The sequence below is a fragment of the Rhinolophus ferrumequinum genome, chromosome 16 (assembly GCF_004115265.2).
Source record: "Rhinolophus ferrumequinum isolate MPI-CBG mRhiFer1 chromosome 16, mRhiFer1_v1.p, whole genome shotgun sequence".
Lineage (NCBI taxonomy): Eukaryota > Metazoa > Chordata > Mammalia > Chiroptera > Rhinolophidae > Rhinolophus > Rhinolophus ferrumequinum.
The window spans coordinates 51,805,991-51,824,504 of record NC_046299.1 but is presented as its reverse complement, the minus strand read 5'-3'; the positions used below and the strand labels follow the sequence as shown (position 1 = coordinate 51,824,504).

The 18,514-nt window shown below is 35.1% G+C and overlaps 1 protein-coding gene and 1 non-coding gene across 4 annotated transcripts in view; both read right to left on the bottom strand.

Annotated features, from left to right (window-relative positions):
- Positions 1–18,514, bottom strand: part of ADK (adenosine kinase) — a 449,806-nt gene that overhangs the window by 74,508 nt on the left and 356,784 nt on the right. For all 3 annotated transcript variants that reach the window (XM_033130725.1, XM_033130726.1, XM_033130727.1), the window contains exon 8: positions 5,643–5,678. In XM_033130725.1, the coding sequence (XP_032986616.1) occupies positions 5,643–5,678 (36 nt within the window). The remainder of the gene's footprint in view (positions 1–5,642; positions 5,679–18,514) is intronic.
- TRNAS-ACU (transfer RNA serine (anticodon ACU)) lies at positions 3,301–3,374 on the bottom strand. Its single transcript has one exon. It is a non-coding gene; the product is annotated as a tRNA-Ser (tRNA).

The following is an 18,514-nucleotide window of genomic DNA, read 5'->3' as shown; positions in this document are numbered from 1 at the left end:
GTTTGATCACTATACCTTGGTTATGTAAAAGGTTAAGATTAAGGGAAGTTAAGAGAAAGATGTCTGGGAACTCTACTATTTTTGCGAATTTTCTAAGTCTAAAATGTTTCAAAATAAAAAGTTAATAGTAATTGTTGTGGGGATGAAGGAGGATAAGGTAACTGAAAGAGGTTAATGCAATGCTTAGCACATCCTAAGTACTTAATAAATATTAATATCTTTCTTCTAATGACAATCATTTTAATGACTGTCCCAAACTATCACATCCTGAGGTTGCCCGCAAATCTCCAGAAAGGGCCTCAAGAGTTTTCAGCACTGAGAATTCAATTGTGGTCTCCAATTAGGGAGGAGTAAAAGGAAAGCGGGGAGGAGAAGTAGAAGAAAGCTCATACAATGTAGCTATAAGCCATGTCTACAGCTCTAAAGTATTCATTAAATCTTAGCTACTCTAGGCAGTAGGTACTGTAACTACATCTTCATGATACAGATGAAGAAACTGAGTCATGGAGAGGTTAAGTAACTTCCTAAGGTCATAAATATACTAGTTGGTGAAGCCAGGTCCAGCACCCACTCCAGGGATTATACTCCTCCCCACGATTCCAGGCTACCCACAGCTTATACTGCTTCCATGAACTTGAGCAGTGTGCTTTCTATTGTTATCATAAAACTATAGCATGTTCATCCTAAATCATTTTTCTGCCACATTCACAAGTCATTGCCGATCTTGTATTTAAGTTTGCTATTTTTTTCTTAATTATTCTGGCTTGTGTTTCACCCTAGTGAATTTCAGTTTTTTTTCAATTTCAAGATACTTCTCATTTTCCAAGGTCATTTGGAAATCTAATCTCCTCTGCTAACACATTAGAATGTGAAAGAGAAAGATGTGTAGTTTATATAGTAAAGAGGAGTGAACTTTGAGAGTTGAACTCTGGTTCCGGCTTCATTATGTACTAGCTGTGTGACTTTGCACAAGTCACGTAGCCTACTTTTTTTAATCTGTTGAACTGACATGGCAATACTTGCCCTACCTACCCTCAAAGGTTTGTGTGAATATTAAATGTATTGAAATGTTGAAAAACTATGAAGCATTTCATAAATGTCAAATTATGCTTTTATTGTCACTGGTGATCACACATCTTAAATTCAGCATTGTCTTCCAAATGAAAGGATATTCTCTCTCCATTTTTAACAAGTCGGTGATGCAAATGTGAAACAATGCTATCCAGTCCACCTACCCCTAAAGAATACCAACTGTGGTGCCCCAATGAACCATGCTATACTGTTTTGTTTTCCAAAAAGAAACTCCCATCATAATTATGACGTGCATGTGATGTGTCACTCTCCAGTCTTACCTCATACTCCCTTCCTGCTCACTCACTCTGTTCCAGTCACACTGGCTTTCTGTCAGTTCTGGAGGCACATTGTACATTATGTGCCTCCATGTTTGGAGGCCTTTGTACTCTTGTTCCCTTTGCTTGAAATTTGTTTCCCTGTTTGCTGGTTTTGCTTTTTTTCTGTCATGGCTAGACAATTGTATTTTTCAAGTTTTACTTCCTCATAGACTTATTACATGACCATCATATCCAAAATAGGAACCCCTCCCACGTTCTCTTTCCTAATACACTCTCTGCTCATTTCTATTTAGTTTTCAGGGTCTATCAAAGCCTGAGGTCATAGCTAATACACAGTAAATACTCTTTTGAATGAATAAATGATTAACTGAAGAGAATTAGAAGACTATCTCGCCTGTGTCCCTTAATCTGTTTTAAAACTGTCCTCTAAGCAGCACGGTGCTCTCTTAGCCAGTAGGACCTCACTTAGTACCTTAGTGACGGAAAGTCGGGCTGATAGTCACTGCATTCTTTATGTTTGTGAGGAACGTAAAGAATCTCAGAAAAATCTGGAAGAATTCTTTGGGAATCGACAGGTCCTGAATACACTCTGTGGACTTTCTATCCAGGGCTGATCAACCTCTCCGTGATGGTGCAGACGTTTCTATCTGCACTGTCCACGATGGTAGTTCCTACCTTCAGCAGCTATATTGCACTTGTGAGACTGAGGAACTGAATTTCAAATTGTACTTAATTTTAATTTAAATAGCCACATGTGGCCAGTGGGTGCCATATTGGATAGCATAATTCAATACTTCTTTCTCTTAGTGTTATAAGATGATAGAGTCATTATTGGTCAGAGAAAGATGACAAGTTTGCGATCCTCTGGGTGGAAAATGGCAAAGAAGTTTGTTCTATAGTCAGAAGTATTATATCTTAGACATATAAAACAAGGAAATTAAAATGTGTTGCTCGGAGTGAAAAGGAATAAATGATCCAGTCGAGATCAAATGATGAATTGTCTTCATCACTTGGCATATACTCTATTGCACAGAGAATGAAAATACAAAAAATATTTGTATTTAGGTTTTGGAAGTATTTTCTTCACTTTAATTTAAATCAATTTTTAATATAGCTTTTAAAAGGCTTCATAATGAAACATGCTTTTTTAAGTACCTTATTTTTATTTAGTTACTAAAAATACAAACCTTTAATCAGTTCAGTTCAAGATAAGGTCGATTTAAAAACACATTGCAGTCTGAACTGATTTTTCAGAATAATAAAAGGCCTCATGAAACTTTTTTATCCCAAGAATTGTCATTTTAAATTCTTAGCAGGTCTGTCATTTAAATCAGGCACTATGCAATTTTCTATCACCTATATATATAAAAAAATCCTCTCTTCTGCTTTGTGCTCTGCCCAGCTTCAGTTTTTATCTCATTTTCCAGTGCCCTCCTAAGCTGCCTCTTCTTACTGAAAATTGCCCAATTCATTTTAAAGATTAAAGCTTTTTTTTAAAAGAAAGATTATCTAAAATTTGCAGAGAAGCTAACGAGGATATCATAAACAATGCCACAGAGGGTACTTCCTGATGAATAAACACTGGTTATTTTTAGAGGCATCTGGATTGGTCTATTAGCAGACAGATCACTAGTGGCAATACTCAGTGGCTTTGGAAACTGATTGGGATTTAAAACAGAAAATGAGGGTAGGACAGCGGAGCTGGTGGGAAGAAAAAAATGCTCACCTTTCCTTTCTTTTAAATCTTTTCAATTCCTTCCTTTCATCCATGCTCCAAATATAGAGGTAAAATTTAAGTTGGGAGTGACAAAATGCAGATTTTGTCTAGTTCATCATACTAGACTTGAGAGCATTGACACCCTTCCACAGACCTTGAACGGTTAAGATAAAGGGATTTATTTTTGTTTGATTCTTTTTTTTTTTTTAAAGGAGGGCACACACCTCACAGTAGCCCATGCGGGGATCGAACCAGCAACCTTGGTGTTAGTGGCACCAAGCCCTAACCAACTGAGCTAACTGGCCATCCCTTTGTTTGATTCTTTAGAATACTAAGTTTCAAACCTATGTTTTCATAGAACTGTCTAATGAACTAAAACAAACAAAAGAACAGTGGCAGTTAAAAAATCACTGAATTTCTGTAGATGTCAGTCCATGCTTGGATTATATTTTATTAACAATATTTACTTGAGGCTATTCTACTCATGGCTCTTATATATTCTGCCAGGCTTATAATACTTAGGGACCCCAGGAAGGGACACATCAAGACGCTGTGCGCTTTATGCAATCCAACAGATCACTGTCAACATCACCAACAGAAGAGTTTTGCTATGTCAGGAGGTAATAAGGTATACTATTATAACCATCACTACTTAGTTTATATGCTATCATCAATTATGGCAGATTTATGGTAAAAAGAAATTCTAGAATCAATAAGGAAAAATTAATGGAAAGGTTAATATGGTGCTGGTTAGTAGAAAATAGAAAAAGTAGTTTGTTACTAAGACTGAATTTAAACCAGGCACACTCAAAGCATGTAGCTCAAGGGGAAATAAAAGTATTAATTAGTCAGTCTTAATAAACTATTTAAAAAAATTATTATCTAGTACTACAGAATCATGATCACTTATGAATATGTTATGTTTCTAAGCATCTACAAAATTGGTTACTTTCTAGATCCAAATTACATTTTTTAATGTCAGCACATAAAATAGTATACAAATTTATGTTCTATAAGCTTTTATCTGTGGAGAATTTTGATGTAACAACAGAGAATATCAATATTAAAATTTAACATCAGCGAAACTTTAAAACATGACTGAAAAAATTTACTTATATTTTCATGATCAAAACACTGTCTTTTAAATTGAATATTACCCTGATTACATTTAGTCCTGTATCTCAATTGCCAGTTTAGGAAATTACAAAGCAAAACTTAAATTAGATAAAGAAATACTTGGAAATCTTTATTCCTTCTACATGTGACTCAACCCTATATTCATGAGAATATATGCAGTAAAAAAGAAGAAAATTCCCAAGAAATTATCATAGTTTCCAAAAATTAAGTATTACGAGGCAAGGCTTCCTACCCTGATATGTTTTTGTCATAGGATCTTGAGAATAGAATACCACATGTTCACTGTCTTTCTCCAAGAAGAAGAAGCTCCATGGTTGTCAAGTCCCATGACAGAGATAACATGCACGTATATTACTTTGTTGTTCGATAGTGAATCTGCCTTTAGTATATTTAATTAGTTCCATCACAATTCATACACCTTTCTCTAAAGAGTTCAAAGTGAGCTTGCTAATATATCCAATCAATGCTCATAGCTTCTCTAGATGGTAGACAATACTGAGAAGGGAAATAAAAAGTTTCTATATTCAGCCTAGTGAGATTACATTTTTAAAAATTACTATGTGCAACACATCAAGCTGAGGTATAGAACACAGCATTCTACATAGTTCTGGCTCAATAAATATGATAATCATAAAAACCATAAACTCAGCTAATTCTGTCAATTAATTTGGGTTCAGTGTTTTCTAACAATCAATTGGAAGATGATATTCTATAGATAAAACCAGGGTCTTATGCGTTATCTCAATTTTGCCAACAAAAACCACATGGAGTTTTGATTTTTGACAGAATAACACTTTTATCAGAAAAATAGAATCAGGACCTGGAAATTAAAGCCAATTATCGATATTTAGTTTCAGAAAATTTATGTTTTAATACTGTCTCCCTTCACCGACAAAGAAAAAAAAGATTCAAACAGGAAGTTTATATGAGCAGGATTTAAATTAATCAGTTCCTAACAATTGTTAAGTACAACCTTTTGGAAATTAATTTGCATAATGATAATCTACATGTGGTAAGGTTGAAATTATTTAAACGACATTGTATTTCACTATTTAGTCTTGCTCCACCACTGCTTTAGCAGTGAATCCTTATGAAATGTAATGCAGCTAATGAGGTAGCTTTTTAACTGAACAAACTGACAGGCCCCATATCTGCAGAGGCAGCTTGAAACCGTGCCCAACCTCTTGGCTTCCCAAGAGGCTTTTCAAAATTCAATAAATAACATCTGTAGGCGATGTTGGGTGCAGACCTAGCAGAGTGCGTCATAACACTGTGCTAGCAGAACAAAGAAACCATGACGACTGCCAAGTTTCCATGGCAACTGCTGCGAGGCTCTGAGAGTATAATAGCACATCAATCACTGTCCAAAAGAACTTCATTATCAGCTAGAAAAAACCTTTAGGATCTGTTTAGTGTGCAATTGTGGGTTAACTCACCTCAAAGCCTTGCTCTCTAGCAAAAGTGGCAGCTTCCTGAAATAAAAAAAAAAAGAACAGTTAATTATAAAGTGCTAGGTAATGAAGAAATAATCCATTTTGAAACTCATTCCAACAGTCTTCTTTTTACACAATTATCTCAATATACCCACATAGTTCAATTTTTATGCTTACACCAGAAAGGATTTTTTCCCCCTTGGCATAAAAAAAAAAAAAAAAAAAAGGGCAGCATAATGTCATCACACTTCACAAGTTGGAATAAAGAAGATGTAGTGCATGTTTTTACTGTAGCTGTCACAGTGAGTTCAGGTGTTTTGACCCCAACAAAGAAAGACAATCATTTGAAAACTAGGGAACATGCTGGTGTTATGTTTTTAATTAAAACAATCTTTCAGAAAGCTCTTCTATAGAGAAGAATGTCTGCTAGTAAATGTCTAGATTCAGAAAAATCACCATTTTGTAATCTCTAATGAAATTTATTCAGGCAAGGATCATCAATGGATGTTAAATTCATCAGGTGAAAAGATGATGGGGAACTGGGTATTCCACAGAATCAAAATATCACAGATTACATGCTGGTCACAGGGAGCCAAGTATAACTTTATAATGGAAGGATCAAGCTGTCATCACCTTCACCCAGCAATCGATCCTGCCATTGATTATCATTAATAGTGGGATCACCAAATATTCTGTGCCTTCTTTTATGATGCAGTCTAAAGGACACAGCATCTCCTATAAAGTTTTCTGACCCAAAATTTAAAAAATGAATTAATCAAAACTTTAATTCAAGAATTTGCAGTCTACAGGAAACATAGAGGATAGGAAAACAAGTTCAATAATACACTGAGAAAACAAATGGACAAACCCATAAGGTAGGATATTCTACAAGATAGGTAGCTTGGTCTCTTCGATAAGTCAATGTCATGATAAAGTGGGGAGGGGAAAAATGACCAAAGGCAATGTACACACCTTAACTGGATCCTGTTTTGAACAAACCAGCTATAAAAAAACCCCAACATTTTGGAGACAACTGGAGAAATTTGAATATGAAATGGGAATTAGATAATATTAAAAATTATCGATTTGTTTAAAAAGTCCTCAATTTTTAGGGTTAATCATGAAATATTTAGGGATAAAATGGCATGATATATGTAATATACTTTAGAATTCTTTTTAAAAAAGTGATTAAGCAAAAATGGCAAAATGTTAACTATTAAATGTAGATGTATTCAGTATTTCTACTTTGTCTGTTTAAAAATTATTATAACAAACAGTCCAAACAAACCCCTATTTGTCTTTGATATAAGATGACAGGGTAATAAAAGTTGAACATAAAAAAATATAGTTAAACATTTTAATATACAATGTTTTTCTACGTATTAAATATCTTAACGGTACAATATGATGACCATTATTATATACCCTAATGCCCTTATAACAGGCTATCAAATGACTAAAACACATCCGTGCAACCAAATCCTTTCCCTTTCTTTACTCTTTGCTTTGTGCACATATTTTAATTTCAGGACTGATACAGAAAATGGAGGCAATATTACTTTTCAACTCCACTTCTCTCTTGCAAATGAAAAAAACTGCAGACAACTGTCAAGAGCCTCTACATCTTAACTTACATTCCTCCAAAATTATCTTTGCCAAGAGATATTAATAGAAGGATGGGATTTGAGCCCGAGTAGTGAGCAGATCCAACTCAACTAAAACGACTGCCGCACCAAACCATGTAAGGCAGAAAGTACAGTCAATGTCTCCAGCACAAATTTGGGTCCGATCTATGTGAAAGAAAACACTGGGAAAGAAAGTATGTATGTATTTATGGTCCAATATACTAATAACATATAGATTTCAAGAACCATTTTGAGGGTTTAAAAAGGTTGAAATAGATGACTATGGCTGAACACTGAAGTTAACAGAAAGTGATAAGCTGAAAGTACAACTCCTCAGGCTGTTCACTAGAGAAGCACAGATGCAAGAAAGGTTAGCCTCTTTGACAATTTACTTACAATAGAATTTGGTACACCACATAGTCAATAATATTTGCTGACCTAGATGTCAAGGAAAAGGATAAGGTTTAAAAGCTATCAGTGTAGTATTTTTCCAAGCTGTCCAATCCAAGAATTAACCAAGCCAATTCTTTTATGAAAAAGATAACTGAAAAGCTCTGCTAGAACTACTTATTTATATAGAACTTCCAGAGGCATGAAAGAACCCCAGAGGCCTATAAGACAAGTTCATATGAAGAATATGTATGATTAAAACTGCATGAAGACACAAAAACTCAAAATTCACATACAGTAGTTATACTGCTTTTTTTGATGTCCAGTTTTGCTCATACAAATTGAAGAGGCAATTAAGTGTGATCTGGTGTGGTATAGCAGAAGTGACTAATTACAAGACATGCATATAAATGTCAGGTCACTATTCTTAAGGAAACCAGGCCCTAGGATACTTCTCCATCTGTAAACTATTCCAAGTGCCAACATATTTCTGACTGAGGAAGAAAAGGCTGAAGAAAAGGCAACTCCATTTTCTAGCTTAGCGCCCCCTCCCACAGTGTGCAGAGCTGTGCCCTATCAATGAAAAGCTAAGCACTTGTTCCATGGCTTAAAGAGATCTTATCTCCCGACTTCCTCCCACCTTCCTTTGATCTTGGACTGGTGCCCCCAGTCACTCCATTAGAGAAGGCAGATGGCTCACATCACCGCAGACTTTCCCACCGCTCACCTCTGATCTGAAGGTGTCTGTAGATACATTGACGGAAAAACATTTATTTTTCCCTCTCAGCAAAACAAATAAAACAACACAAGGGAACAGGTTGACCCAGTAAGAATTTTAAGCAGAATTTTAGGCCTCAGATTCAATGCATGGAGGGACAGAAAGGAAAGGCATTAAGTCAGAAAGGAGGGAAGAAAACGGGAATAGGTGGTAGGCGGAAGAGGAAGGCACATTCCAAATATCAGGGGTAATTCCAAGTGAACTAACTGATCACACTAAATTGAAATGGACTTTTTAGTGTGCCTTTGCAGCAAAAGTGAGAAAAAAAAACAAGCAAGTCTCCATCTGTGCTGCCCCAGGGCGCCACGTACTGAGTTTCACAAATCTAATGAAGCAGTCAGGTTAAAATCCAGCCTCAGAGTGGATGTGACATGTGGAGAACAGCTAGGTTAGAATAGAGAAGCAGGGCGGTTCCTAATGCAGGTGATTATCCATGTGATAATCATTATATTTACAGGCTTTCCATTTTAGATCTGACATCAAAAATCACAAAGAAGGAGGGATTAAGGAAATAAACAACCGACACAGAGGCTTTCCTGCTCCCTTGAGAGTGTAGCACTTTCATTCATGCATGACAAGCAACAAAAGCAAAATCAAACAGGCCAGGAAAGAGTATTTCTGAGAAGGCTGGATTTCACATTAACACTTCTTTCCATTTTGATAACTTTCACTATTATCCAGCTTCTCAGGCAGGTCACCTTCTCAGAATCACTTCCCATTGTCGCCTATGCTGTAATACAGGATCATTTTTGGTTTACAATGAATGATACTCACATAATATGTCTTTTACAACAACAAAGTCATTTTTTCCTTCCTGGAATTGAGTGTTGTGAATAAAATGACTTATAATTAAAGTCTTAGACTCTCATCTACACCACGCTATTTCAGATTTGCAGTAGGCTTACTGCTTTGCCAACCAGGCTAAAAGTGTGCTAGCGAAACAAGATAGTATAGTTTTTTGTGTGGAGGTTTTTTTTTAAAAAAAGCTAAAATTTATGGTTAATGAAAACTATGGAATACTTTCATTAAGAACTATTTAAAGCAAGCCACTCTTAAGAAGCACGTCCTCAGATATACAGGAAGGAAAGGAGAAACTCAAGTGCTTGTTTGTATATATGTATGGAAGACAACTATTTCCTTTATAGTAGTTCCCCCCTTATCCACAGTTTAGCTCTCTGTGGTTTCAGTTATGTATGATCAGTGGTGGTCCAAAAATATTAAATGGAAAATTCCAGAATTAAACAATTCATAAGTGTTACATTGAGCACCGTTCTGAGAGTAGTGTGATAAAATCTTGCTCCGTCCCACCCAAATGTGAATCGTCCGTTTGTCCAGCTTATTGACAGTGTATACACTACCTGCCCATTAATTACCTGGTAGTCATCTTGGGTATCAGATCAACTGCCACAGCATCGCAGCACTTGCATTTAAGTAACCCTTATTTCACTTAATAATGCCACAATCACATAACTGTTATTACAGTAATATTATTATAATCGTTCTATTTTATAATTAGTTATTGTTGTTAATTTCTTACTGAGCCTAATTTACAAATTAAATTTGTCAGAGGTATGTATGTATAGGAAAAAAACATACCATGTTTCCCTGAAAATAAGACCTAACAGGAAAATAAGCCCTAGCATGATTTTTCAGGATGACATCCCCTGAACATAAGCCCTAATGTATCTTTTGGAGCAAAAATTAATATAAGACCTGGTCTTATTTTCGGGGAAACACGGCAGTATATATTACGTAGTATATACGCCTGATATTATCCATGGTTTCAGGCATCAACTGGGGGTCTTGGAACATATCTCCCACAGATAAGGGGTAAAGACTGCATTCAACTGAGGAGGAAACTATTTTCTCTGCATTTCGTCTGATAACACCCCAGTTTTAATTTATAAAGTAGAATTATCTGTAATCAATATTAAACTAAAACTGTAACATCCATATTCTTATTTCAATTCTAATTATTTGTTATTAGTTATATAGAAATACAAATGATCTGTATATTGCTTTGCATCCTGGATTGCCACATTTACTTATTAGTTGTAGGAGCTATTTTGCTTCTGTCAAGAAAGGTAGTTTTCTATGTTCCTGCTAACCATATCATGTTATTTTGAGAAGTTAGCAAATGCCTTTAAAAAAAAAAATCACCTATCTTATTTCCAGGGTAATCCGAAGAGTACAACTAAGTACCGCCACTACCATAGCTCATAACTCTTGCCCTCCCACTTCTGTATGTTATACCACTCTACTCTTTAATCTCAGACATGAGGGTTTCTGAGCATACGCTAAATCTTCATGGACTAAAACAAAAAGGGAGAAGGTCCAACTTAGGACCAAAGAAAGGTAACTTGTGACTACCACAGAAAGCAACCCATTCATCCAAAACAAAGTACTTTTTCTCCAATGCAAAGAGGAAGCAGAAAATTCACTGGGAATCCCCGTGGTCCTCACTCACGTCATACAAGTCCAGAGCTCTGGGAAACGCCAAGGGAGAATGGAGCCACCAAAACGATTCTGTTTTACTCTGTTTGTTCATCTCTGTACCCAATAGCTTTTAACCCCCTAAGTAGAGTTAATTTCGGGTAACAGATACTGTTATTTTACAGATATATCACTGCTACAGCTATTGCAGCCCTTATAATGGCATTAGACTTTGACTCAATAATATTTGAAACAATACTGTAAATCTTAAATGGCGTGTTGTAGATGAGAGTCTAAGACAGAATGTTATTTGTCTGTCTGTCTATAAATCTATGTATAAAAATCTCTATAAAGTAAAACTCATGTACTTGTATGCAATGAGACACATAATGCTCTCTTTGAAAGGCTTTAAATGCAAGATAGTGCCATTCGGAAGGCAGTTACAGGCAAGTGGGAAGACTACAAGGCTTAGAATGAGAAGACCTAACTAAAGGTCACAATTTTACAGCTACTCTGTTATGTAATCTTGAGCAAGTCACTCAATATAACAGTTTATGTCAATGAAACTGAGGCCGACAATACCTATTTCACTGGATTGTTGCTAGGAATAAATGAAATATTGGATGTGAAACTATAAAATCATTTTGCCTATTGAATTCAAGTTCTAGGTAAGATCTCGGGACAGTTTAAGCAAATGAATTCCAGAGCACCCAGAGTATATTCAATGATTTGTCTTATGTATGGATCATATGTATAGTAGGCAGCCTCCAGATTGGCTCCCAATGATCCCTCACTGCTAGTATTTAAATCCTTATCCAATTCCCTCCCCCTGAGTGTGGGCTAGACCTAGTGACTTGCTTCTAACAAATATATGACAAAAGTGGTTAGAATGTTTTATTCAACCGTCCTCTTGCTCACATGCTGTCTTTCAGCTCTCACTCTAGGGGAAATAAACTGCCACGTTGTAAGTACTCCTCTAGCCCTTTGAAGAGGCCCATAACTAACAACCATAACAATCTGACACTTGCCAATAGTCATGTGAGTGAGTTTGGAAGTGGATCCTCTCTCAGCAGGGATATGACTACAGCCTGGCTGACATCTTGATTACAGCCTTATGATAGACTGAGTCAGAGACACCAAGCTAAGCTGTGCCTGGATTCCCTATTCACATTTTATACGTGAGGAACCTAAGTGTTAGAGAGGTTAAGTAACATGGCCAAATTCAGATACTTTCTCATTCAGATTATGTTAATCCTTAAAAAACATTCTCACAAAATCAAAGCAAGCATGGTCAACAGATCAATCACCAGGTGAGCAAGATATTGAAAGATAATTTAGATGCATACTATCTAAATGTTTTGTATAATTGATTATGGTTAATCATTTTTTCAACACAGATATGTTATCTGGGATATATTATCTTTTGCACAAAATTCACTTTTTTTGGCTTCAAGTTTAGTTTTAATTTACTATGTCTTTTGTTATTCTGAAGCAATGGTTACCTGAGATCAGAAAGTAAGATATTTAAGTAGTGCTAGAATCTCTGGGTGAGAAAAATATTATTGAGTCAATGTCTAATACCATTATAAGGCCTGCAACAGCTGTAGCAGTGATATACTTGTAAGTCATGCTGATATTTAATGATAAAGAACTACCTGCTGTTTATTTCTTTTCACAGTTTATCATAAAAGATGTAGCTTAAGCCTCTAAATATTTCTTTATGCTGTCTTTCAGACTAGCAATTACCTTTTCTTTATGCTCTCTACAAAATCATTTATATACTTTCTCATGAGACTGCATTAGTGTTATACTATTTTTAATATCATACTATTTCTGATGAGGAAAAGTTTTTAATTTGTAAACAATGTAAATGAAGACCAGAGAAAATCATTAACTCAAATATGAGCCTGGGAACCCCTTTTAAAGTAAGTTTCATTCACGAAAATATCTGTACTGGCTTTTCCAAGGAATATAACATACAACTTTTTGGAGATTTTCAATCTGTGCTGTGACATTTATTACCATATGCTTCCTGTCTGCAGAATACTGAATAGAAATATTATTTAACATTTATTGAGTGCCAAAAAAATCAGTGGGGCAATGTATAAGCTATAAAGACACTCATGGCCCCTATCCAATAGGTTTATAATAAAAATTAGATAGACAGTACATAAATTATACCTCAATAAACACGACTGAAAAAAACATTAGGCAGCCAAAACACAAGCCAAAAAAATTAGATTTAGTTTAGAATGTATTTAATCCTTTCACACAGTGATTTATTAGCTGACATGTCTATTCTAGGAAGGAGAGTTGTTCATTCTTACCTTTAAGCATATTTAATAGTGGTAACTAAAGGAAAAAAAAGTTAGGAAAAGTACTTCATTAAAATTTGACTGATTAGTTATTTGGGCTAACTTCTAGAACCCAAGTTTTTCAGTTACTGAAAAAAGATGATAGTATAAGAAATTTCTCAGGGTAGTAGGCCTTTTATTGAGTATTTTATTTTCATTTTTAATGAAATCACAAGTGCTTGGCACAAAGGAGGCACTCAACAAATGTCGATTTTCTTTATCTCACTTGATTTTATTGATCATAAATATCCCATAAAATAGGTATTGTTTTCAGTTTTTCACAAATGAAAATCTGAAGGTTCAGAGAGATTAAAGTATGTCCAAGACCATATAACAGGTCATTGTTAGAGCTAGCATTTAGATCTGAGGCTTTCTGAATGGTCTGTGCTGGTCAGTTACTGATGAACTCTTTTAGCTTTTATATGTCTGAAAAAGTCTTTATTTCATTTTAAGTTTTGAAAGATATTTTTGCTGGGTATAGAATCCTAGGTTGGCAGTTTTCTCTTTCAGTGCTCCAAGGCCTACGTTGCAGTTTTTTCAGATGATAGAACTGCTGTCATTCTCATCTTTGTACCTCTGTATATAATGTGGTTTTAAAAAAAACTGGCTGCTTTTAAGACTTTTTTCCTTATCATTGATTTTATGTAATTTGATGATGTTCTTTGGTATAGTTTTTTCCTTGTTTCTTCTGCTTGTGATTTGTTGAGCATCTTGGATTTGTGGGTTCATAGATTTTTATCAAATTTGGAACATTTTTAACCTTTATTACTTTAAATATTTTTCTGTTTTCCCTCCCCCCTCCCTCAAACTCTAAATATACATAATTGAAATGGTCACACTGTTTACTGGTTTTTTCTCTCAGTGCTTATTTTGAATAGCTTCCAGTATGTCTTCAAGATCACTAATTTACTATTTTTTTCTTTTTCAGTGTCTAATCTCATTCAGCACATTTTTCATCTTTAGATGTTAGATTTTACAAATAGTTTCCATATCTCTCCTTAACAGGCTTATGCTTTCCTACACCTTCTTGAAATATAGAACATATTTAGAAATGCTAATCCTCGTCAACTGATTCTAACATCAGTGCCATTTTTGAATCCATTTCTATTGGTTGATGTTTTTCATTATTATGGGTTATATTTTTCAGCTTCTTTGCATGCCTGATAATTTTTGACTGGATGCCAGATATACACAATTTTCTGTTTTTGCATCCTGGATCTTTTTTGTGTTTCTCTCTACACTTTTGAGGTTTATTCTAAAATTCAGTTAGATTACCTGAAAACATTTTGATCCTTTCCAGGTTATTTTTAAGTTTTGTTGGGTGACACAAGAGTAGCCTTTACTCTAGAGCTAATTTGGAACCCTACTGATGTAAAATCTTGAGTGCTAAATAAAATGTCCTATTTATTAGAGGTTTCTCCATTCTGGCTATTGGGCACATAAACTATTATCAGCTTTGTGTGAGTTTGGGAAATAGCCTGCCAAGGCTTTGGCCTTGAATAGTTTTCTCACATACATGTGCTGATCAGCATTCAGCTGAAGACTCCAGGGGACCCTCTGCAGATATCTAGTGTGTGTGCTCTGTTTCTCTGTAGTTCTCTCTTCTCTGGTACTTTATCTTGCAAATTCTAACCACCTTGGCCCTTTTAAATTCTTAATTCTGTTTCAATTCAGTTGGACCAATGGGTTTGGGATCCTCCTTCCTGCATTGAAGACTGGCCACTCTGTTTAAGCAGGATGCTATGATAATTGTAAGGATTCCCTCATCTGTTTCCTTTCTCTCAGGGATCAGCGTCCTGTGCTGCCTGTTGTCTAGTGACTGGAAACTTTTGTTTTATATATTTTGTCTGGTTTTACACTGTTTAAGGAAGAAAGATAAATCTGGCCACTCTTACTTCATTACTTTCAGCAGAAGTTCAGTGTGGATCCATCTTAAAGTATAGATCCTAAACTATCCTGGCACATTCAACAAATCTCTATTTATTGGTTTAAAAAAAGCTTATCTATCAGGGTAAAGACAAGACATACTGACAATTTATCTTAAGCATCTCATACATTGCTTTTTACATCTTATTGTACAAAGGATATGGTTCCTTTATTTATAGCTGCTGCAATAAATCATAAACATGCTACTTTGCCAGCAATCTATATTTGAAACCCTCTGAAGAATAACCCTACTCAGTTCTAAACCCTCTCTTACTTTATATATCGTACATTTTTGTCATTTTTCTCATGTTTTATCTTACCAACTAGAAAGCACTAGCTAAAAAAAACAAACAAACAAAAAAAAAACACTTTCCTTTTTTTTCTGGTCCTTTCTTTGAACAAACAGAGGGATCTACTACAAATGATCAAGACATTATGCCTGGGATCAGCAGCCTGCAGGACAAATTCAGCTCACCACTTTTTTTTTCCAAAGAGAATTTTTATGAGTTTGAGCAAAAATGATGACAATTGTCAGGAAGCAAGATCTCAAATGCTCCTACCTGGTTTTATAAATAAAGTTCTATTGAAACACAGCAATACACATTCATTTATTAATTTACATATTGTCTATGTTGCTTTCATGCTATCACAGCAGAGTTGAATAGTTCAACAGAGATCATACTACCTGGACTTTTACAGAGAAAGTTTAAAAGTAATAGAATAATACCAACTCTCGCATTGTGCTATTAGTAGGATTATTTGTAAGTTTCAAAACAGACTTATTTCTTCTGTATTGAGTCACCAATGAAGAACTGAATTACCAGAGGATAAGAGGAGAGAGGAGTGGTAAAATAGGGAAAAGGGGATCAAATACATGGTGAAAGGAGAACTGACTCTATGTGGTGAAAACACAATGCAATATATAGATGATGTATTATGGAAAAAAGAACTGAAGGCCGTATGGAGAGCAGGGTCCAGCCTGCTTGCCTTAAGGTAAGTAAAAATGTGTATCCTTTGAAGGGTCTTATTTTTTTAATTCACTGGCAAAACAACCCTCAAAAAATTCTAAAAACCAAATCAGTTATGTTAAAAATATAGTAAAAGACAAAATAAATAAGTAAATCTTATAAGTTTAGATACATGGTTAGGTGGGACAATGAGACTAGCATTACTGACCAGTGCTAAATATAAGACAAAAAGAGGAATGGAAGACCTCAGATGAGGAGAAATCAGCATTCTTATTAAGTGCCTTTCTAATCATTCCTTTCCTTCAGTTCAAATGTGCGCCAATGTCCTTTATATTTTCCATATTCCATGCACAGTGCTTCCCAAGTTGTCAGAGTGTACTAATCACTGACACTATAAATCCCACCCTCCAGTCCACTCTACAATATAGACTACAAAATAAAGACTACAATAACTGAAATGAAGAATACATGAAAAGGAATCAACAACAGATTAGATGAAGCAGAGGACTGAATCAGTGATTTAGAAGGCAAGGTAACAGAAAACACCCAATTGGAACAATAAAAGGAAAAAAGAATAATAAAAATAAAAAAAGAAGATAGTTTACGGGGAACTTTGGGATACCAAGCCTAACAACATTCACATCATAGAAGTACCAGAAGGAAATGAAAGGGAGCAAGGGATTGATAACCTATTTGAAGAAATAGTGACAAAACTTTCCTAACCTGGTAAAGGAAATAGACATATAACCCCAGGAAGCACAGAGTCCCGAAGATGACCCCAAATAGGCCCACACCAAGACACATTATAATTGTAATGGCAAAGGTTAAAGACAAAGAGAGAATCCTAAAAATAGCAAGAGAAAGACTATAATTACAAGGGAGCTACCATAAGCCTATCAGCTGATTTCTCAACAGAAACTTTGCAGGCCAGCATGGAATATTAAAAGTGATGAAAAACAAGGGCCTACAACCAAGACTACTCTACCCAGCAAGGCTATCATTTAAAATTGAAGGAGAAATAAAGGGCTTCCCAGACAAAAAAATGTTAAAGGAATTCATTACCATGAAGTCAGTATTACAATCTATGTTAAAAGGACTTCTTGAAGCAGAAAAAAGAAGAAAACAAACAAATGAAGATAAAAAATATGAATAATAAAATGGCAATAACTATGTACCTATCAATAATCACTTTAAATGTAAATGGATGAAATGCTTCAATCAAAAGACATAGGGTAGCTGAATGGATCAGAAAACAAGACCCATGCATATGCTGTCTACAACGGACCTACCTCAGGTCGAAAGACATAGGTTGAAAGTAAAGGGATGGAAAAAGATATTTCATGCATATGGAAATGAGAAAAAATCTGGGGTAGCAATACTTATATTGGACAAAATAGACTTTAAAACAAGACTATAATAAGAGACAAAGAAGGACATTACATAATAACAAAGGGATCAATCCAACAAGAGGACATAACCCTAGTAAACAGTTATATACCCAACATAGGAGCACCTAAATATATAACAAATATTGACTGACATAAAGACAGAGATCAACAGCAACACAGTCATAGGGTACTTTAACACCCCACTGACACCAATGGACAGATCCTCCAGACAGAAAATCAACAAAGAAAGAGTGGACTTAAATGACACACCAGAGTAGACAGATTTAATTGATATATTTAGAGCATTTCACCCCAAAACAGCAGAATACACATTTTTTTCAAGTGCACATGGAACATTTTCCAAGATAGACAATGTGTTAGGCCACAAAATAAGTCTCAAAAAATTTAAGAAGATTGAAATCACATTAAGTGTCTTCTCTTCCATAATGGCATGAAACTAGAAATCAATTACAAGAAAAAAACTGAAAAACACACAAACACATGGAGGCTGAATAACATACTACTAAATAATGAATGGGTCAACAATGAGATCAAGGAACCAACCAAAAGATACCTTGACACAAAGAAAAAGGAAAACATTACAACCCCAAATCTATGGGAAACAGCAAAAGCAGTCCGAAGAGGAAACTTCATAGCAACGCAGGCCTACTTCAAGAAACAAGAAAAATCTCAAATAAATAGTCTAACTTTACAGCTAATGGAGCGGAAAAAAGAAAAGCAAACAAAGCCCAAAGTGAGTACAAGGAAGGAAATAATAAAGATCAGAGCAGGAAAAAAAAAGGTTAAACACACAAAAGATCAATGAAACCAAGAGTTAGTTTTTTTTTTTTTGAAAGATAAACAAAATCAACAAACCTTTAACTAGACTCATCAGGAGAAAAAGAGAGAGGAAACAAACAAATAAAATCAGAAATGACAGAAGAAAAGTGACAAATGACACCACAGAAATACAAAACAATTTAAGAAAGTATTATGAGCAATGATACACCAAC